The 21929-nt window shown below is 47.3% G+C and overlaps 1 protein-coding gene across 2 annotated transcripts in view; it reads left to right on the forward strand.

Annotated features, from left to right (window-relative positions):
- The window catches only part of KCND3 (potassium voltage-gated channel subfamily D member 3), a 430682-nt gene that overhangs the window by 403207 nt on the left and 5546 nt on the right, over window positions 1-21929 (forward strand). Inside the window, exons 5-6 of one of the 2 annotated variants that reach the window (XM_044286505.1) lie at window positions 7959-8015; window positions 10562-10809. In XM_044286505.1, the coding sequence (XP_044142440.1) occupies window positions 7959-8015; window positions 10562-10809 (305 nt within the window). The remainder of the gene's footprint in view (window positions 1-7958; window positions 8016-10561; window positions 10810-21929) is intronic. The other variant, XM_044286506.1, reaches the window with a different exon arrangement.

Below are 21929 nucleotides of genomic sequence, written 5' to 3' on the forward strand. Positions count from 1 at the left end.
AGTAGAGATGCCCACTTTTGTGCCCCCTCACTCTAGTTGTGCCCATCAACCCCCTTCCCCTTTGCCCCCAGTCTGCAGTGTTAGGAAAAGAAAATAAAAAAACACATACTTACCCTCTTCCCTGGTGTTGCGCTGCCACACTCACATGGCACTGCTGGCTGTGCTGAAGGCAGTTTCCCGGGCCTTCAGAGCTCCTCCCACAGCCAGCAGCGCCTGCTTCACTGATGATCTGGATACAGCCTGGCAGTGACAAGAAATGCCGGGCGGACTGTATGTGAGTGAGTGAGTGCGCGCGTCCCCCCCTCTTCCTCCTCCCCCCCTCTGCGCAAACCTCCCCCACCTTGCGTCATATTAAACATGCATAGGCGTGCGCAGCCTATTGCATTAGGGTGTGCACCATAAAGTACAAACACACACGCCCGTGCATGTGTATATATATATATATATATATATATATATACATATACATACACACACAGGCCAGGCCTCAGCCTAGCGTTGCTGTGACTCGCCTCTGCGCAGTGGCGACTCTAGGAACAATATATAGGGGGCACAGTCAAAACTGGGGGGGGGGGCACTAATAATTTTCACCACTTAATCATACCACTGAAAAAAACAAAATAAGTATATATAAATAAGATTACAAAATACGAGTATTGCTGTACGCAGAGATACCTTTTTATTGTACCAACCTAATACTTAAAAGACAAGCTTTCAAGAGTTTTCCTTTCTTCCTCGGTTTTGCTTCAGACCTGAGAAAGAGAGAAACACTCTCCAAAACTTTTCTTTATAGTTTAAAGCAGTTTCAGCACTATAATAAAATAATTTACTTACAAAAGAAGCTATTCAGTCGTCTGCTGTGCCGTCCTCTGCTTGCTTCTGCGGATCTTCCCCTGCTTTCAGTCTCTCCTCAGTGCGCGGGTGCACTGTTATGGGGGATCTGTGGATGGCACACTGTTATGGGGGGATCTGTGGATGACGCACTGTTATGGGGGGGATCTGTGGATGACGCACTGTTATGGGGGGGATCTGTGGATGACGCACTGTTATGGGGAGGATCTGTGGATGACGCACTGTTATGGGAGGATCTGTGGATGACGCACTGTTATGGGGGATCTGTGGATGACGCACTGTTATGGGGGAGGATCTGTGGATGACGCACTGTTATGGGAGGATCTGTGGATGACGCACTGTTATGGGAGGATCTGTGGATGACGCACTGTATGGGGGATCTGTGGATGACGCACTGTTATGGGGGATCTGTGGATGACGCACTGTTATGGGGGATCTGTGGATGACGCACTGTTATGGGAGGATCTGTGGATGACGCACTGTTATGGGAGGGATCTGTGGATGACGCACTGTTATGGGGGATCTGTGGATGACGCACTGTTATGGGGGATCTGTGGATGACGCACTGTTATGGGAGGATCTGTGGATGACGGCACTGTTATGGGAGGATCTGTGGATGACGCCCACTGTTATGGGAGGGATCTGTGGATGACGCACTGTTATGGGGGGATCTGTGGATGACGCACTGTTATGGGGGGATCTGTGGATGACGCACTGTTATGGGGGGATCTGTGGATGACGCACTGTTATGGGGGCTCTGTCGGATGACACTGTTTGGGAGGATCTGTGGATTGGCCGCACTGTTATGGGAGGATCTGTGGATGACGCACTGTTATGGGAGGATCTGTGGATGACGCACTGTTATGGGAGGATCTGTGGATGACGCACTGTTATGGGGGATCTGTGGATGACGCACTGTTATGGGGGATCTGTGGATGACGCACTGTTATGGGGGGATCTGTGGATGACGCACTGTTATGGGGGGATCTGTGGATGACGCACTGTTATGGGGGGATCTGTGGATGACGCACTGTTATGGGGGGATCTGTGGATGACGCACTGTTATGGGGGGATCTGTGGATGACGCACTGTTATGGGGGGATCTGTGGATGACGCACTGTTATGGGGGATCTGTGGATGGCACACTGTTATGGGGGATCTGTGGATGGCACACTGTTATGGGGGATCTGTGGATGGCACACTGTTATGGGGGATCTGTGGATGGCACACTGTTATGGGGGATCTGTGGATGGCACACTGTTATGGGGGATCTGTGGATGACACACTGTTATGGAGGACCTGTTGATGATATATGACTGAGAAGGGCTATCAGGGGACATTATACAGGTGGTAATATAACTGAGGGGTATCAGGGTAAATAATACAGGGGGTAATATAACTAAGGGTTATCAGGGTACATTATACAGGGGTAATATAACTGAGGAGGGCTATCAAGGAGATTATACACAGGTATAATGTCCCCTGATAGCCCTCCTCAGTTATATTACCCGTGTATAATAATATCCCCTGATACCCCTTAGTTATATTACCCCCTGTATTATTTACCCTGATACCCCTCAGTTATATTACCCCCTGTATAATGTCCCCTGATAGCCCTTAGTTATATTCCCCCTGTATAATAATGTATAATTTAACCTGATACCCCTCAGTTATATTATATAACTGAGGGGTATCATGGTACATTATACTGGGGTAATATAACTGAGGGGTAGCTATCAGGGTACATTATACAGTGGTAATATAACTGAGGAGGGCTATCAAGACATAATACAGGGGTGAGGGGTAAGATAAGTTATATTACCCCTGTATAATGCCTGATAGTAGCCTAGCCCTCCTCAGTTATATTACCCCTCATGTTACCCTGATAACCCTAGTTATATTGCCCCCTGTATAATTTACCCTGATACCACTCAGATATATTATATAACTGAGGGGTATCAGGGTAATACAGGGGACAATAGAGAAGGCATAGCACTGTGGGACAGGGGGGTACAATCAGTGGCGTAACTAGAGTGTTATGGGCCCCAGTGCAAACTTTGGATCGGGGCCCCCCCCCCCCCCCCATTTATACAAAGAAGCGGCAGAATTTCTTACTAAGGGCTCTTTCCCGTGCGGCTAGTCCGCTGCGTGAATGAGAGCCAAGCCCCATTCCGGACAGCAGAGACAGCTCCGTGCCTCTCTGTGACCTTTTTACTACAAAATCACAATGAGATAAAGTTGTCACCGTGATTTTGTAGCAAAACGATCACAGAGAGGCAAAGAGCATTATCAGTCATGTTACTGCTCCGTGTCTCTGCTGTCCGGAGCGGGGCTTGGCTTTCTTTCACACAGCAGTTTAGCCACACGGGATCCGCTCGTGTTAAAGAGCCCTAAGCCCAATGCATGGCTACACTCACCCAGTCCTAATAAAATCTGGTCCTACCTCATCCAGGGTGTCTCTGGCGTCGGCGTGATGTCCGCTGGATCCAGAACAAGGTTCCTGTGGTGATAGAGAAAAAAAGAATAATCACATAAGGAAGGGATGGTGACTGCCCCTATGAAACTACCAGCAGGGGGCGCTGTGCTGGCCTGGTAGACTGAGCTATGCCAATGTATAGCAGGGTAATTTAGGACATTTCCCCTAAGTGCAACCACACAGTACTAATGTCTACATTGTGGCCCCTCACAGTACTAATGCCCACCTTGTGGCCTTTCACAGTAATTAAGCCCACCTTGTGGTCCCTTCACAAAAGTTATGTCCTTCTTGTGGCCCCTCACAGCAGTTATGCCTACCTTTGTTCCTGTCACAGTAGTTATGCCCAGATATGTGTCCCTCACAGTAGTTATGCCAAATATGTGCCCCCTCACAGTAGTTATGCCAAATATGTGCCCCCTCATGGTATTTATGCCAGATATGTGCCCCCTCAAAGTAGTTATGCCCAGATAAGTTCCCCCTCACAGTGGATATGCCCAGATATGTGCCCGCTCACAGGGGTTTGCCCAGATATGTGCCCGCTCACAGTGGTTATGCCCAGATATGTGCCCCTCACAGTGGATATGGCCAGATATGTTACCCCTCACAGTAGTTATGCCAGATTATGTGCCCCTCACAGTAGTTATGACCAGATATGTGCCCCCCTACAGTGGTTATGCCAGATTATGTGCCCCTCACATTAAATATGCCCACATATGTGCCCCTCACAGTGGTTATGCTAGATTATGTGCCCCCCTCACAGTAGTTGATATATGTGCCCCCTCATAGTTATGCCTTTATATGTGCCCCCCTCACAGTAGTTATGACATATTAGGTGCCCCCTCAGTAGAGATGCCCACTTTTGTGCCCCCTCACTCTAGTTGTGCCCATCAACCCCCTTCCCCTTTGCCCCCAGTCTGCAGTGTTAGGAAAAGAAAATAAAAAAACACATACTTACCCTCTTCCCTGGTGTTGCGCTGCCACACTCACATGGCACTGCTGGCTGTGCTGAAGGCAGTTTCCCGGGCCTTCAGAGCTCCTCCCACAGCCAGCAGCGCCTGCTTCACTGATGATCTGGATACAGCCTGGCAGTGACAAGAAATGCCGGGCGGACTGTATGTGAGTGAGTGAGTGCGCGCGTCCCCCCCTCTTCCTCCTCCCCCCCTCTGCGCAAACCTCCCCCACCTTGCTTCATATTAAACATGCATAGGCGTGCGCAGCCTATTGCATTAGGGTGTGCACCATAAAGTACAAACACACACGCCCGTATATATATATATATATATATATATACATACACACACAGGCCAGGCCTCAGCCTAGCGTTGCTGTGACTCGCCTCTGCGCAGTGGCGACTCTAGGAACAATATATAGGGGGCACAGTCAAAACTGGGGGGGGGGGCACTAATAATTTTCACCACTTAATCATACCACTGAAAAAAACAAAATAAGTATATATAAATAAGATTACAAAATACGAGTATTGCTGTACGCAGAGATACCTTTTTATTGTACCAACCTAATACTTAAAAGACAAGCTTTCAAGAGTTTTCCTTTCTTCCTCGGTATTGCTTCAGACCTGAGAAAGAGAGAAACACTCTCCAAAACTTTTCTTTATAGTTTAAAGCAGTTTCAGCACTATAATAAAATAATTTACTTACAAAAGAAGCTATTCAGTCGTCTGCTGCTGCCGTCCTCTGCTTCCTTCCGCGGATCTTCCCCTGCCTTTCAGTCTCTCCTCAGTGCGCAGGTGCACTGTTATGGGGGATCTGTGGATGGCACACTGTTATGGGGGGATCTGTGGATGACGCACTGTTATGGGGGGGATCTGTGGATGACGCACTGTTATGGGGGGGATCTGTGGATGACGCACTGTTATGGGGGGGATCTGTGGATGACGCACTGTTATGGGGGGGATCTGTGGATGACGCACTGTTATGGGGGGGATCTGTGGATGACGCACTGTTATGGGGGGGATCTGTGGATGACGCACTGTTATGGGGGGATCTGTGGATGACGCACTGTTATGGGAGGATCTGTGGATGACGCACTGTTATGGGAGGATCTGTGGATGACGCACTGTTATGGGAGGATCTGTGGATGACGCACTGTTATGGGAGGATCTGTGGATGACGCACTGTTATGGGAGGATCTGTGGATGACGCACTGTTATGGGAGGATCTGTGGATGACGCACTGTTATGGGAGGATCTGTGGATGACGCACTGTTATGGGGGGATCTGTGGATGACGCACTGTTATGGGGGGATCTGTGGATGACGCACTGTTATGGGGGGATCTGTGGATGACGCACTGTTATGGGAGGATCTGTGGATGACGCACTGTTATGGGAGGATCTGTGGATGACGCACTGTTATGGGAGGATCTGTGGATGACGCACTGTTATGGGAGGATCTGTGGATGACGCACTGTTATGGGAGGATCTGTGGATGACGCACTGTTATGGGAGGATCTGTGGATGACGCACTGTTATGGGGGGATCTGTGGATGACGCACTGTTATGGGGGATCTGTGGATGACGCACTGTTATGGGGGGATCTGTGGATGACGCACTGTTATGGGGGGATCTGTGGATGACGCACTGTTATGGGGGGATCTGTGGATGACGCACTGTTATGGGGGGATCTGTGGATGACGCACTGTTATGGGGGGATCTGTGGATGACGCACTGTTATGGGGGATCTGTGGATGACGCACTGTTATGGGGGATCTGTGGATGGCACACTGTTATGGGGGATCTGTGGATGGCACACTGTTATGGGGGATCTGTGGATGGCACACTGTTATGGGGGATCTGTGGATGGCACACTGTTATGGGGGATCTGTGGATGGCACACTGTTATGGGGGATCTGTGGATGACACACTGTTATGGAGGACCTGTTGATGATATATGACTGAGAAGGGCTATCAGGGGACATTATACAGGTGGTAATATAACTGAGGGGTATCAGGGTAAATAATACAGGGGGTAATATAACTAAGGGTTATCAGGGTACATTATACAGGGGTAATATAACTGAGGAGGGCTATCAAGGAGATTATACACAGGTATAATGTCCCCTGATAGCCCTCCTCAGTTATATTACCCGTGTATAATAATATCCCCTGATACCCCTTAGTTATATTACCCCCTGTATTATTTACCCTGATACCCCTCAGTTATATTACCCCCTGTATAATGTCCCCTGATAGCCCTTAGTTATATTCCCCCTGTATAATAATGTATAATTTAACCTGATACCCCTCAGTTATATTATATAACTGAGGGGTATCATGGTACATTATACTGGGGTAATATAACTGAGGGGTAGCTATCAGGGTACATTATACAGTGGTAATATAACTGAGGAGGGCTATCAAGACATAATACAGGGGTGAGGGGTAAGATAAGTTATATTACCCCTGTATAATGCCTGATAGTAGCCTAGCCCTCCTCAGTTATATTACCCCTCATGTTACCCTGATAACCCTAGTTATATTGCCCCCTGTATAATTTACCCTGATACCACTCAGATATATTATATAACTGAGGGGTATCAGGGTAATACAGGGGACAATAGAGAAGGCATAGCACTGTGGGACAGGGGGGTACAATGGAACATACTTATTTTTTATATGCCCTCACCTCACCAGCTAGCAGGCGCGCGAGGCTCAGGCACACAGATGCAGCGTGACGTGACGTCAACTCCTCCTGCGCCGCACAGCATGACCCGTACTGCTCCCTCTCTGCGTCAGCTGGGTCCAGGACTCCGCCCCCCTATGTGAATACTAGCCGCCGCCCGCCGGCAGCTCACAGCCAGGTATTGTAGATTAATTTATGTGCGGTGGGCGGCGGCAGCCAGCATAACAGACAGGGGACTAGGGCAGTGAGCACGGAGGTGACGAACCTATTAGGGTGTGCCCAGGCACACCCGGCACACCCCGTGCGCACGCCTATGTAAACATGTAATGGAGCGCCCTGATGGGGGCCCGGCATTGTCACTGTACTTCATGCTGGGCCCCGTCACAGCGCTTCATTACATGTTAGTACAGCGGGCCCCTCCCCCCGCCGGGCCCGGTCGCAGTCGCACTCCCTGCGACCGCGATCGTTACGCCCCTGCAGGTATTGTAGATTAATTTATGTGCGGTGGGCGGCGGCAGCCAGCATAACAGACAGGGGACTAGGGCAGTGAGCACGGAGGTGACGAACCTATTAGGGTGTGCCCAGGCACACCCGGCACACCCCGTGCGCACGCCTATGTAAACATGTAATGGAGCGCCCTGATGGGGGCCCGGCATTGTCACTGTACTTCATGCTGGGCCCCGTCACAGCGCTTCATTACATGTTAGTACAGCGGGCCCCTCCCCCCGCCGGGCCCGGTCGCAGTCGCACTCCCTGCGACCGCGATCGTTACGCCCCTGGTAGCCACTATTTTTGTACATTTCATGCCATTGGAGTATTAGGTTCTTCTGTGCTAAATGACCTTTACAAATGAACATCTTGTGACAGTGAAGCAGACCCTTGTCCTTTAAAACCCAGCATGTGCGATATGGAATGTTGGAGCTGAGAAATGGAATGCTGGAATGTACAATCAATTTGTGTTCTTATCTTCTATTGGCATGTTGTCCTGTAGGGATTGTCCTATCTTGTGGATGATCCCCTATTATCTGTACGAACTTCCACTTTCAAGGTATTACATTTTCTATTTTAATTCATGTGTTTAATTAAGGATGGGCAAATTCGCAGGTTTTTGAAGTCAGATACAAAACAATTGACAATCAATTAGAGAGAGTATTGTAGGGCCGCCATCAGGAGTTTATGAGTCTAACACAGCCAAGAAGTCTGCGTCCTTTGACCTCTCTTTTTTATGGCTCTAAAGGTACAACATAAGGTGGCAGAAGCCCTGGGGCAGTAGGGGTGAGATGCCACATGGCAGAGGAATGGCACAGGGAAGGCTCTGTGGGAGAAGTAGCGGGTAGTAGTGGGGGAAGGGGAGCAGGGGAGAAACAACCTGGAAGGGGCTTTGTGGATAACAGGGGGTAAATGGTAGGTGGGAAGGGGCTTTGTTGGGGGCAATGGGGAACAATAGGTGACAAGGCTCTGTGGGCAGAAAATGGGGCAGAGAGAATGAAGTGGTATTGACAGCAGGGTGGGCAAAAACCTGCAATGACTATGTGAAGGGACAGGTGGCACTATTCCCTTTAGAGGGGCTTTGAACCTTTGGGAGGGGAATTTGGCAACCCCCTCCCCCCTTTTGCAGACATGTGAAGGGAATCATACTTGCTGGCTTCCTGGCGCTGGCTCCCAGCTCCTTCTCCCCCCATCCTTGCCTTCTCTCCTTGTCCCCTAGGCCATAAACGCAGCAAATTACTGGCCTCAGCAATGACCTGCTCCTCTTGGGTCACATGACCATCTGAGATGACACAAGAGGAGACTCTTGTGGCCAGCAGTTAGCTGTAGCGGCATCAAAACGGGAGAGAAGGAGCCGGAAGCCAGTGCCAGGAAGCAGGTAAGTATGTTTCCCTTCGCAGGTCGGCCAAAGAGAGGGAGTTTGCCAACACCCCACCCCCACCCCAAAGGTGCGCACACTCCTTTAAGTTTCATGGCAGCATGGCCACACAGCTCAGAAGCTAACCCCCGGGGTAAAGTCTGCTTCTGCAAAGACTCCTTATGTTCTCTCTTTAATGTTTGGAGAGAGTGATCCTGGATTATAGGGATAACTGTGCAGTCATACAATTACAGCTGCACAATACTCTCTATCCCTTCCCAGCACTCATCTCTATGATCAGTGCAGGGAGGAAACAGGAAGCTAAACTATCAATGTTCAGCCTGACAATGCTGAAGCCTGGAGAGGTTAGTAACCCACTAGACCCCAAGTATGCAGCATTAACCCTTCCACTACCCTCCGCTAGAAAGCATAACCATTTAAAAATAGGTATGCAGGGGCTCTATTGGTGGGCAAGAGGAAAACACTGCCAGGGGAAGGAATAGTTTAGCAGGTAATGGCTAGCAGCCTTTTTTCCCATCTTTGTGGACCGGCACTTTAAGGCAGAATAGACTACAACCACACAGCCCTAATGGCGGTCCTGCATATTTGCATATACTTTTATACACTTTGTTTCAATCCATTGCCACAACAAGGTCTATGTCTAAACAATGAAACCAGTGAAAATGCCCACTCTTGGTTTTAAGTTGGTTTCTGTGTAATCCACCCACTCCCAGATTGTCTAAGACCTCATGCACATGACAGTATTTGCGGCTTGGATGCGAACCCATTCACTTCAACGGGGCCGCAAAAGATGCGGACAGCACTCTGTGTGCTTTCCGCATCCGTTGCTCCGTTCCGTCGTCCGCAAAAAAATATATAACATGTCCTATTCTTGTCCATTTTGCGGACAAGAATAGGCAGTTATATTAATGGCGGACCGCAAAACACACAACGGTCGTGTGCATGAGGCCTATCACAGAGAAAAAGTTTGCTAAATGTAGTCAATGAGTCAGTGTCAAATGGAGTCGAAAGAAAATAGATCTATGAATGATAGATAGTGCTTTCATGGTAAACTCTAGAGAGTAATGCTGCACAGTAGGCAAGAATTTGCCATAGAAGCATTCAGCAGAAATAATGGGAGTAAAGTACTGCAGCAAAAAATGTTATTTCTGTCTAAATGAGAAGTAATATGAGCGCATTAAGCCGGGAAGGCGAGACAAAGGTTATTGCACTTTTTTAAGATTCCATCTCGCCATAAAATCGAAGCATACTGCGTCCTTACCATTATATCTATTCATAAAGTAAACACGAGTTCAATCTGAATTGCAGTAACTCGTTAGAGGGCTGTAAATGGCTTTTTGTCCAACTGCAGTGCCATTTGATTAAAGGGGTTGTAGCGGGTATTGAAGCTCAGGTTCATTCACTTGAATGGGGCTCAACCATTATACAAACATAGCCCATGGGTAATAGCATTACTGGGGGGGGGGGGAAGCAGCAGACTTTTTTTCTAATTTCTATCAAGCCCTTTCATTCTAATTGAAAAGCAAACGCACAACACGCTGGATATAGTTCTAATTTGCCTGCTGAGAAATTGGTTTATTAATAAACTGGAGCTATAAAGTGAGTTGTGCTTGCTTGGAAGTGTAATGCCGTTACTGTGCTGTATGTCCCTGTGATAGCAAGGCGTTCTGTAGACTCAGCAGTATCCGCCATAATCATTCCGGCATTGATATTTTGTCTCTCCACAGAACCATGAGTTCATGGACCAACAGATGTTTGATCAGAACTGCTGCGAGAGCTCCATGCAGAACTATCCCTCAAGCCGCAGCCCGTCACTCTCCAGTCACCATGGATTTTCAAGCTCTTGCTGTTCTCGTCGGAACAAGAAGACCACGCATCTCCCCAACTCGAATGTTCCGGCTACAAGGCTACGTAGCATGCAGGAGCTTAGCACTATCCACATTCAATGTGGAGATCCACCTTCTCTAACTGCAAGGTAGGACTGGGAGGGCAAGATGAAAGCATGGGGCAGATGCATTAAAGAGGATCCCTCACCTCTTCCGACAAGTCTGTTTTAGTATCTACTTGCATTCCCCCAAGTAAAAACAATTCTGTTGGCAAAATTCTCATGATACTATGTTGTGACATTACTCTCCTAGTCCTACTAGAAGTATATAATATGAATTGCCAGCAGTCTGCAATAAAGGTCCATCTGGGTGTTACCAGTTGGAGGTGTGACACTATCCAATCAGCGCTGCCAGTGAAAGGCTAGGTCTACACGACAACATTTGTCGCGCAACAAAAAGTCGCGCGACAGATAGGGCGCAACAGTTGTCGCGCGACATTTTGTTGCACTAATGTCGCACGACAATTTTTATAATGGCAGTCTATGGTGTCGCACTGCAACATGCGACATGCTGCGACTGCGACGCGACAGTCGCAGAAAAATCCATCTCGAATGGATTTTCTGCGACTGTCGCGTAGCAGTCGCAGCATGTCGCATGTTGCAGTGCGACACCATAGACTGCCATTATAAAAATTGTTGCGCGACATTGGTGCAACAAAATGTCGCGCGACAAATGTCGTCGTGTAGACTTAGCCAAAGACTGCAGGCCATCAGCACCACCACCACTGGTAATACCAAGTTGGACCTTTGGTGGCAAGTGATTCATAAACTTCTATTAGGAATAATAAAGTCATAAGAATAGATGCTCCAGAATTGTTAATACATGGGGAATGCAGGTAGTACAATAAACATGTCAGGAGAGGTGTCAGGTCCCCCTTTAAGATTTCAAATGTCAAACAGAAGATCATTGGAGTAAAATGCGACACATTTCATAAATTTGTCGCCTCTTGAAATACAGAAAAGAAAATCTTGGCCTGCTATGAGAATGGTAGATTTGTGCCATTTTTTAGCATTTTCTATCTTTAAACTTAGGCCTAGTTCACACTTCAATGATTTGATCAGTTATTTCCATCAGTTATTGTTGAGTGAATCGAAGTATCCAAAGTGGACTTTGATCCGAAATTTAGGGAAAGTTGGATTTGCCGCAAAGCCGAATTTCCTTGCGCTTCGTGGTAACAAATCAATAATTTTCTCTGAAATGGCGGTAAAAATTGAAAAAAATCATACTCACCTCATCCATTTTGGCACGAAGAGGCCGCCACGGGCATCTTGCTTAAAGATCCCACGCAAAATTTCATGAGCGGAGGCGTACAAAGTCACCACGCCGGCCAGTGTGATGACATCATCATGCACTGCGAGAGATTTCGGGCTCAAATGGAGAAGGTAAGTAAAATGATTTATTTATTTATTTTACTAATCAAACCCTGAAAGGTTTTAATATGCATCTCAGATACCGCGATCAGTGATGAATGCAGCATCTGAGGGGTTCAATGATGGGAGGCGATGCAATCTCCGTTCCCCCTCATTGCACCCGCTATTTACAAAGAAATGCACTTTGTGGCAAAGTATTTCCTCACAAAGCGATTTTGGCAAAGTAGCCAAAGTAGCATTTGACACTGTACCACATAAAAGGTTAGTATATAAAATGAGAATGCTCGGACTGGGAGAAAACGTCTGTAAGTGGGTAAGTAACTGGCTCAATGATAGAAAACAGAGGGTGGTTATTAACGGTACACACTCAGATTGGGTCACTGTCACTAGTGGGGTACCTCAGGGGTCAGTATTGGGCCCTATTCTCTTAAATATATATTAATGATCTTGTAGAAGGCTTGCATAGTAAAATATCAATTTTTGCAGATGACACTAAACTGTGTAAAGTAATTAACACTGAAGAGGACAGTATACTACTACAGAGGGATCTGGATAGATTGGAGGCTTGGGCAGATAAGTGGCAGATGAGGTTTAACACTGACAAATGTAAAGTTATGCACATGGGAAGGAATAATGCAAGTCACCCGTACTTATTAAATGGTAAAACACTCGGTAACACTGACATGGAAAAAGATCTAGGAATTTTAATAAACAGCAAACTAAGCTGCAAAAACCAGGGTCAGGCAGCTGCTGCCAAGACCAATAAGATAATGGGTTGCATCAGAAGGGGGCATAGATGCCTGTGATAAGAACATAGTCCTACCACTTTACAAATCGCTAGTCAGACCACACATGGAGTACTGTGTACAGTTCTGGGCTCCTGTAAACAAGGCAGACATAGCAGAGCTGGAGAGGGTCCAGAGGAGGGCAACTAAAGTAATAACTGGAATGGGGCAACTACAGTACCCTGAAAGATTATCAAAATTAGAGATCTAATTAATATGTATAAATATATCAGGGGTCAGTACAGAGATCTATCCCATCATCTATTCATTCCCAGGACGGTGACTGTGACGAGGGGACATTCTCTGCGTCTGGAGGAAAGAAGGTTTGTACACAAACATAGAAGAGGATTCTTTACGGTAAGAGCAATGAGACTATGGAACTCTCTGCCTGAGGAGGTGGTGATGGAGAGTACAATAAAGGAATTCAAGAGGGGCCTGGATGTATTTCTGGAGTGTAATAATATTACAGGCTATAGCTACTAGAGAGGGGTCGTTGATCCAGGGATTTATTCTGATTGCCTGATTGGAGTCAGGAAGGAATTTTTATTCCCCTAAAGTGAGGAAAATTGGCTTCTACCTCACAGGGTTTTTTGCCTTCCTCTGGATCAACTTGCAGGATGACAGGCCGAACTGGATGGACAAATGTATTTTTTCGGCCTTATGTACTATATATGTACTATGTAAATCTAATTTTTAAGAACTTTGCTCATCGCTAATTGTAAGCCAAAACCGGGTGAGGGTAAAAAAAACAGAAGATGCAAATCCTTCCTTTATACCTTATGTCTGTGGAGGCTCCTCTTCTGGTTTTGGCTCACAATCACTGACTTAAATCACCGACCAAATCACTGAAGTGTAAACTGGGGGAATTTATCAAAGAACTGCGTTTTACACCGAACTTTGCTATCTCGTGAGCTGTCGGAGTATGCGCTTGATTTATGACAAGATGCACACCTCATCATAAATTAGGCAGGCCATGCGCCTAAAATAAAATCTACACGTAGCTTTCAGTTACCATTTATGCCAGAAAACGGTGCCAGGGCTGATGGTCCCCCCAACACTCTGCCCCCACCATGCCCCCTTTCAGGAAAGTTTCAATTCTTTGGTTATTGAGATCTGCACACCTTCTTAAAGGTGGGTGCTCACAGAGGGATAAGTAAATATCTGAGAGAAATTCTATGGCACACCAATGGTGGTTGGTGTGCCATAGAATTTCTCTTAGATACCCTTTTAGGAAAGTATCAAGGGCAGCGTAGAAACTACACTTGCGACTAGATTAAGGGTGCAATAGCATTTGTAAGGTGGCATACCTGGGGTTTAGGGCTTTTTTTTACACAAGAAACCTGGTATAGGGGGGTGAAAAAAAAATCTGCTGGACCATTTTTGACCATAACCCCTTCTGCTAAATCTCACCCATTTTCCTCACCAATTTTGAAAAGGAGGGGTGGAGAGTTGCAAGTTATAGTACAGATAATCCCTGAACCATAATTTCTGACCATGTTTTGTCCCCAAACTGGCACAAATTGAAAAATAAATTGCCCCTATAAATAACTTGGAAAATGTCATATGGTAAAATTGTATTGATGAAGGGATTTAGGGGATATTTATGAAGCTGAAATCCTACTATATTAGTATAATCTGCGACTTTTCCCCGCTCACGCCAGGTCTAAAAAAGTGGGCGGAGAAGGAGATGTTCCGGCAAGGAAGCTGTCTTACATTCAGAAGCGGTGGTGGATCCACCAAAGTTATAAAGAAGCTGGCACCTCTACATAACTCTGGCGGATCCACCACCAGCGCAGGGGTTTATTAAGACCGGCGTCTAAAATTCCGGTCTTAATAAATGACCCCCTTAGTTTTGAGGGTATTATGGTTTCAGCAAATAAAGGTTACTCTTTGTATTAGATCTCATGCACAAAACATGTTCACAAATTGGGATCCCATTGACTTCATTGGCTCTGTGGCCCACATTTTGCAGACATATTCTATGTTCTGTGTGCTTTCAGCATCCATATGTCCGTTCCACAGAAAAATGTCCTATACTTGGCCGGGAAAAAAAGTGGATGCAACATGGACGTTATCCGTATTTGGCGGATCCACAAATTGCGGACCGCAAAAGACACATGATCGTGTGCATTAGGACTAATAAAAGTTTTAAAAACGCACCACTTTATCACAGTTTTCAAGATCTGTGCTTGTAGGTTTTCAGTGAGAAATATGTCCCAATCATACAATGAGAATATGGGTACACGGACACACGGAAACATGCCATGTACCCATGTGTTCATCGGGACAGTAGAATAAAGGTTCCTATTAAATGATTGCTATAAATGATATAAGGAATTGATACTGAAAGTACATTGTTGAATTGTGTAACTTTATATTGTACAAAGAATAACCTTTTTTTGCTGATCGCTTTAAGAATTCATCAGTGAAAAATACCTGAAAGAATGATTACAAAAAATGAAGCAAGGATATGGTTTATTGGGAATCATAACAAATCTCATTTTACCGCTTGGTAGTAAATAGAGCTGTTAGTGGAAGCAATTCTAGACACAATAGGGGACTGTGTGTCAAAGAGGGATTAAGAAGTAATGAAGGCGTGCAAAAATAGAAGATTTTATGATACATCAAGCCAGCAAAATGAAGGAAATACTTAAAAAATACAATAACCCATCAACATCTGCCCTATAGAGAGGGGATCGAGAGGGTTTCTTATACGGGTATTATTAATATTTGGAATAGCAGTAATTAGGATGTGGGCAAAATTGGCTGCATCTTTACTCAGCAATAATTTACATGTTGCATAATACTCTTTATAAGGGGCAGATTGGGAACCGAAAGCAAAAAAAAATGGCCTCATGTTGTAGGTGGGTTTAATTTGGCAGAAGGTGGAGGCAATAGACATAGGCAGGGCCAACACAAGTAGGAGGGGTCGGCTATACAGTAGTGCAGCACAAAATACCATCTCAGGAGTATCGAATACCACAGTGCAGCATAAAATAATGCCCCAGCAGAGCCAAATACTATAATGTGGTACAGAATGCTGCCTTAGCAGCCCCAAAGCAACACAAAATGCCTCCCCAATAGCTGACCTCTGTGGCAACCTGTGCCAGCTGCCTTGTTCTGTTGCAGGGCAGGGCTGAGGAAGTGAGACGCAGGCCACAGTTCCAAGCCAGCATGCTGCCTGGTCTTTCAACTCTACCAAACATACAGGAGAATATAGCACTATATATCTATTACATCCATTGATGTATGCCAAGATTGCAGACGCTCTCCTTCCTTATCCTCTCTAGTGATGAGCGGCAGGGGCAATATTTGCAAATATTTTGTATAATATATTCGTAATATATTTGCGAATTCGAGATTATATTCTTGATTGCGAAAATCAGCAATGTATTATTGGCAATTTTTGGCAATTAATGATGCGCATATTTTTTCGCAATACGTGCAACTTGTGACATCACAGCACTATGTCTGTAACATGTATGTATTGTAGGAAGGCGCAGGGGTCCGTCATTGACGGAAGGTACGTGTCACCGAGGTTCCTGGCTTCGTTGAAACAGGAACCGGTAGTCTAGTGTGTCAGCAGCAGCTAGGCTGGCTGACACTGTGCTTTTTACTTAGTGTGGCTGTAGTGTGGGAGCAGCTGAAGAGCAGGGTGGGTGGCTGTTCCCCATGTTCCAGGCCAGATTTTGGGCTGGGAATAAAAACCCAGCCAGCAGTCACAGCTGTGTGTGGATTACCCTGCATTTTCATAGTTGAGCTGTGAAGCACTGTGGTCTTGGGTTCCAACCAGTTGGTAGCGTGCTGGACAGCCACACGCTGAAAATCAGGCCGTGGATTGCCATAGACAAAACAGTGCGCAAGGTGACACGTTTGTGCTGTGGACTTTATGTGGTGTGAATTAACACCAGGACTCTGCACAGTGTTGTTTTTGCTTTATTGCTTTTTGTGTGAATAAACACAGAACTTTTGCTTTACTACTGTGTTCTTGGCTCTGTACTGCGTCCGCTTAACCTGCCTACCAGAGCAAATCCCTACAATTGGTGGCTTGGAGCGGGCAAGCGCAGTGAGGCTGGCATGAACGCTGAAATATTTTTGGGCATGGTTGTATGTCAGTTATCAAACCAGCTAATTTCAAACCTGTGTCACATGACAAAATGGAGGCCGTTGTGAAGGCCCTCCTGGTGGCTAATTTGCAGCAGCGAAAGACCAACCTGCACCAGCGAGAGGTTAACAAGCAGCAGCAAGAGACCAACCAGTTGCTGTTACAACACGCGATGGCTTTGCAGACAGCAGGAGCAACCCCAAGCATCCACTGTCCCCGGAAAGCAGTCCGTGCAGTGATCCCTAAGATGACACCAACAGATGACATCAAAACCTACCTGGCGATGTATAAGAAAGTGGCCACCAGGGAAAGACTGCCCCAGGACCAGTGGTCTGAGGTTGTCGCTCATTTCCTGGCATCAGAGTCTCAGCGGGTGTATTTCGACTTGCCGGACAATCAAGCGGCCGACTACCCAAAGGTAAAGGGTGAGATCTTGGCAAGACTGGGGGGTGAATTTGCTGGTCTGGGCCCAGCGGGTGCATCAGTGGGGGTTCAACCCGGCTGAGCCAGTGAGACCCCAGTATTATAACCTGCTCAACCTTTTGCAAAAGTGGCTACAGCCTGACGTGCTGAGACCCACTGCTATGCTGTACCGGTTGTTAGCAGATATGTTCTGGAGGGCTCTGCCACCCCCTCTCCAGCAATGGATTGGCCAGGTCTCTCCAGGTAATGCGCTTGAGATGGTCGACTTGGTGGAGCGCTATAAGGCGACCCGGAACTTGCAGGGGGATTCTTTTGGGAGGGGGGCAGTAAAATCCCATAACTCTCCACCCCAGACCCGGCGACTGGTGCCCACCAAACCTGCCCGGGATGTAACCCCTGTGGACCCCGCTCCAATAATCTGCTGGCGGTGTCGGGAGCCTGGCCATGTTCGAGCTGACTGTCCACATCAGGGGGAACCAATGGACACGAACTATGGCTTCCGTCAATCAATGTATGCCAGGAAACTGTGTGCAGTGGGTGCTCCGGAGTCTCTGAACCACCTGTGCCAGGTGGAGTTGGGAGACACTCCAGTGGTGGCTCTGTTGGACTCAGGGAGTCTGGTGACCCTTGTAAGCTTTGCTGAGTACACTGGTCGTAAGGTCGGAGCCATGTGTATACATGGGGACTTAAAAGACTACACTACTGCTATGGTGACTCTGTCCATGGTTTCCGGCAGGTGGACCCACGAGGTGGCTGTCGCAACCAACCTACATTCTGAACTTATAATAGGGAGATACTTCCCGGGCTTCCCGACACTTGGCCGGTTACGAGAGTGACTGATGCCCATGAGACAGGGGTAACCCTAGCAGAGTGGCCTGGCTCAGGGGGGAGACCAGAACCCTACGAACCTGAGTCTGAAGGGCAAGCTGTAGGGGTGACCTCCACTTTGGTGGAAGAGGGGGAAACAACCCTGCTAAGTCTAATGGTGGGAGACATGGAGGACTTGCTGCTGGGGCCTGAGCTGGCAGACCTCAATGTCTCCGGGGATAATTTTGGTACTGCACAACACCGGGATCCAACATTATCCTGAGCCTGGGAAAATGTACTAATAATAGATGGTGAACCACAACAACCAGGGGCAGAGTCGTACCAGGGGCAGAGTCGGTGTTCCCCCGTTTTGTGGTTCATCAGGATATGTTGTATCGGTTAAATCAGCTGCGAGGTGAAACCATTGAACACTTGGTGGTGCCCCAGGCTTATCGCAAACTCATGTTAGAGTTAGTCCACCAGCATGTTCTTGGGGGTCATCTGGGAATGCAGAAAACACAGGACCGGATACTACAACGGTTTTACTGGCCCAGTGTGTTTAACGAGGTGGACGAGTTCTGTAAGTCTTGCCCGACCTGCCAGGCAACTAGCCACCAGCCCCTTTTTCACGGTCCCTTGGTACCTCTCCCTATCATCAAGATACCATTTGAGCGAATCGCTAGGGATCTAGTAGGTCCAGTACCGAAGTCCACTAGGGGACACCAACACATCTTGGTTGTCCTTGATTACGCCCCTCGGTATCCGGAGGCAGTGCAACTGCAACATACATCGGCGAAACTTAGAGCTAAGGAGCTAATGGAGATGTTCTCATGAGTGGGGCTTCCAAAAGAGGTTCTGACTGACCAGGGGACCCCTTTTATGTTCAAGGTCATGAGGGAACTCTGTAAGTTGCTGCAAAGTAAACAGTTAAGGACGTCCGTGTACCATCCACAAATGGACAGTCTGGTGGAAAGGTTTAATAAAACTCTAAAAACCATGTTAAAAAGGGTGGTGTCCACAGATGGGAAGGATTGGGACCTTCTTCTGCCCTATCTCATGTTCGCAGTGCGAGAGGTGCCCCAGGCCTCTACTGGGTTCTCGCCCTTCATATTGCTATATGGCAGACATCCTCGTGGCTTGTTGGACGTAGCCAAAGAGGCGTGGGAACAACAGCCCACTCTGCATAAAAGTGTCCTTGAATATGTTACCAAGATGCAACAGCAAATAGAGACCGTTTTGCCTCTTGTCATATGGAGGCTGCACAGTGAGCCCAGAGTCGGATCTATAATTGTCAGGCTTGGGTTTTGGTTCTGGTGCCGACCGTGGACAGTAAGTTCCTAGCCAGGTGGCAGAGGGCGTACGAGGTACGGGAAAAAATTGGAGAGGTAAATTACAAGGTGCACCAGCCGGGGAGGTGAAAGCCAGAGCAGGTTTACCATGTTAATTTACTAAAACCTTGGAAAGATAGGGAAACCTGTACAGAAGGCAGCCCGCGACCAGGTTTTCTAGGGGAAGAGGTTCCGGCTCCTCTGTCTGATGCAAGGGAAGCGGTTGCCACAATAAAAATTGCTGACAGCCTCTCCTCTAAACAGGCTCAGGAGACCAGGGAGTAGGTTAGTCGGAACACGGATGTGTTCTCGGACCTCCCTGGACGCACTTCCGTAATCCAACATGACATAGTCACTGAGCCTCAGGCAAAAGTCCAGTTAAAGCCATACCGGGTGCCTGAGGCTCAGTAAACAGCCATTTTGGAGGAAGTGCAGCTCATGCTGCGGCTAGACGTTATTGAGGAATCTAAAAGTGAGTGGGCCAGTCCTATAGTCTTAATTCCTAAGCCAGATGGGACATTACGATTTTGTAACGATTTTAGGAAGTTAAACGAAATATCGAAATTCGATACATATCCCATGCCTCGGGTAGATGAACTAATTGAGAAGTTATGCCAAGCCAGGTATTTTTCTGTTTTGGACCTCACCAAAGGGTACTGGAAGGTACACTTGACGGAGGCTGCCAAAGATAAAACTGTCTTCATCACACCAGAGGGGCTGTACCAATATAAGGTATTACCTTTTGGCCTGCATGGCGCCCCTGGCCACTTTTCAACATCTAATGAATATTGTACTTCGTTCACATCGGCGGTACGCCTCGGCTTACCTGGACGATATTATCATTCACAGTACCGACTGGGAATGTCATCTGCCCAAAGTACAGGCCGTAGTGGACTCCCTTCGAAAGGCGGTACAGCTAACCTAAAGAAATGTGCGATAGGGTTAAAGGAGACTAAATACCTTGGGTATATCATTAGGCACAGAGTCATCAAACCCCAAGTAAAGAAAATAGAGGCGACCTGCCACCTCTAGACAAGTAAAGTCGTTCCTGGGAATGGTGGGCTATTATATGAGGTTTGTCCCCCATTTTGCCACTTTAGCGGCTCCGTTGACAGGGCTCTTAAAGGGATGGAAGTCCATGATAGTCCACTGAAATGACCAGGCGGAAGAGGCTTTCTCCCCCCTTTGAGACCCTGTGTGGGTCCCTGGTTTTGGTGACACCCAATTTCAAGAGGGAATTTGTGGTACAGACTGATGCCTCCGAAGTAGGCCTCGGTGCGGTATTGTCTCAGGAAGTCAACGGGGAGGAGCATCCCGTTGTCTTCCTCAGCCGTAAGCTCACTCCAGCAGAGACCCGATACAGTATAGTGGAGAGAAAGTGCCTGGCCATCAAGTGGGCACTCGAGTCTCTCTGCTATTATCTGTTGGGGAGGAAGGTCCGTCTGGTGACCCACCACTCCCCTCTCAAGTGGATAAGCCAGGCCAAAGAGAGGAATGCTCGGGTCACTAGGTGATTCTTGTCTCTGCAAAATTTTAAGTTTACAGTAGAACACAGGGCAGGCCGGTTACAGGGAAACGTGGATTCCCTGTCCCGAGTACACTGTCTGGCGTGTGTTCACCCCCTCAGGGTTGAACAAAGGGGGGAGGTATGTAGGAAGGTGCAGGGGTCGGTCATTGACGGAAGGTACGTGTCACCGAGGCTCCTGGCCTCAGTGAGATAGGAACCGGTAGTTTAGTGTGTCAGCAGCAGCTAGGCTGGCTGACACTGTGTTTTTTACTTAGTGTGGCTGTTCTTATTGGGAGCAGCCAAAAAGCAGGGTGGGTGGCTGTTCCCACGTTCCAGGCCAGGTTTTGGGCTGGTAATAAAAACCCAGCTAGCAGTCACAGCTGTGTGTGGATTACTCTGCATTTTCATAGTGGAGCTGTGAAGCACTGTGGTCTTGGGTTCCAACCAGTTGGTCGCGTGCTGGAGAGACGCACGCTGAAAATCAGTCACCCTAAAGCCTGCTGTGGATGGCTGTGGATTTCCATGGACAAAACACGTTTGTGCTGTGGACTTTATGTGGTGTCAATTAGCACCAGGACTCTGCACAGTGTTGTTTTTGCTTTATTACTTTTTGTGTGAATAAACACTGAACTTTTGCTTTACTACCGTGTACTTGCCTCTGTACTGCGTCCGCTTACCCTGCTTACCAGAGCAAATCCCTACAGTATGGACAGCAGAACCTATCAGCTACACTATATGACTATCTAACCTACACTGACTATCTCCCACTAACTATCTGAGTTATATATATAGGTTAACTGTCTTATGTAATACAACAAAGCACAGAGCACAGCAATATTAATGCTGTCTCTCTCATAACTGCAATAAACTTTAGAAAATGGCTG

This window comes from Bufo gargarizans, chromosome 3 (genome assembly GCF_014858855.1).
Source record: "Bufo gargarizans isolate SCDJY-AF-19 chromosome 3, ASM1485885v1, whole genome shotgun sequence".
In the NCBI taxonomy this organism is placed as follows: Eukaryota; Metazoa; Chordata; class Amphibia; order Anura; family Bufonidae; genus Bufo; species Bufo gargarizans.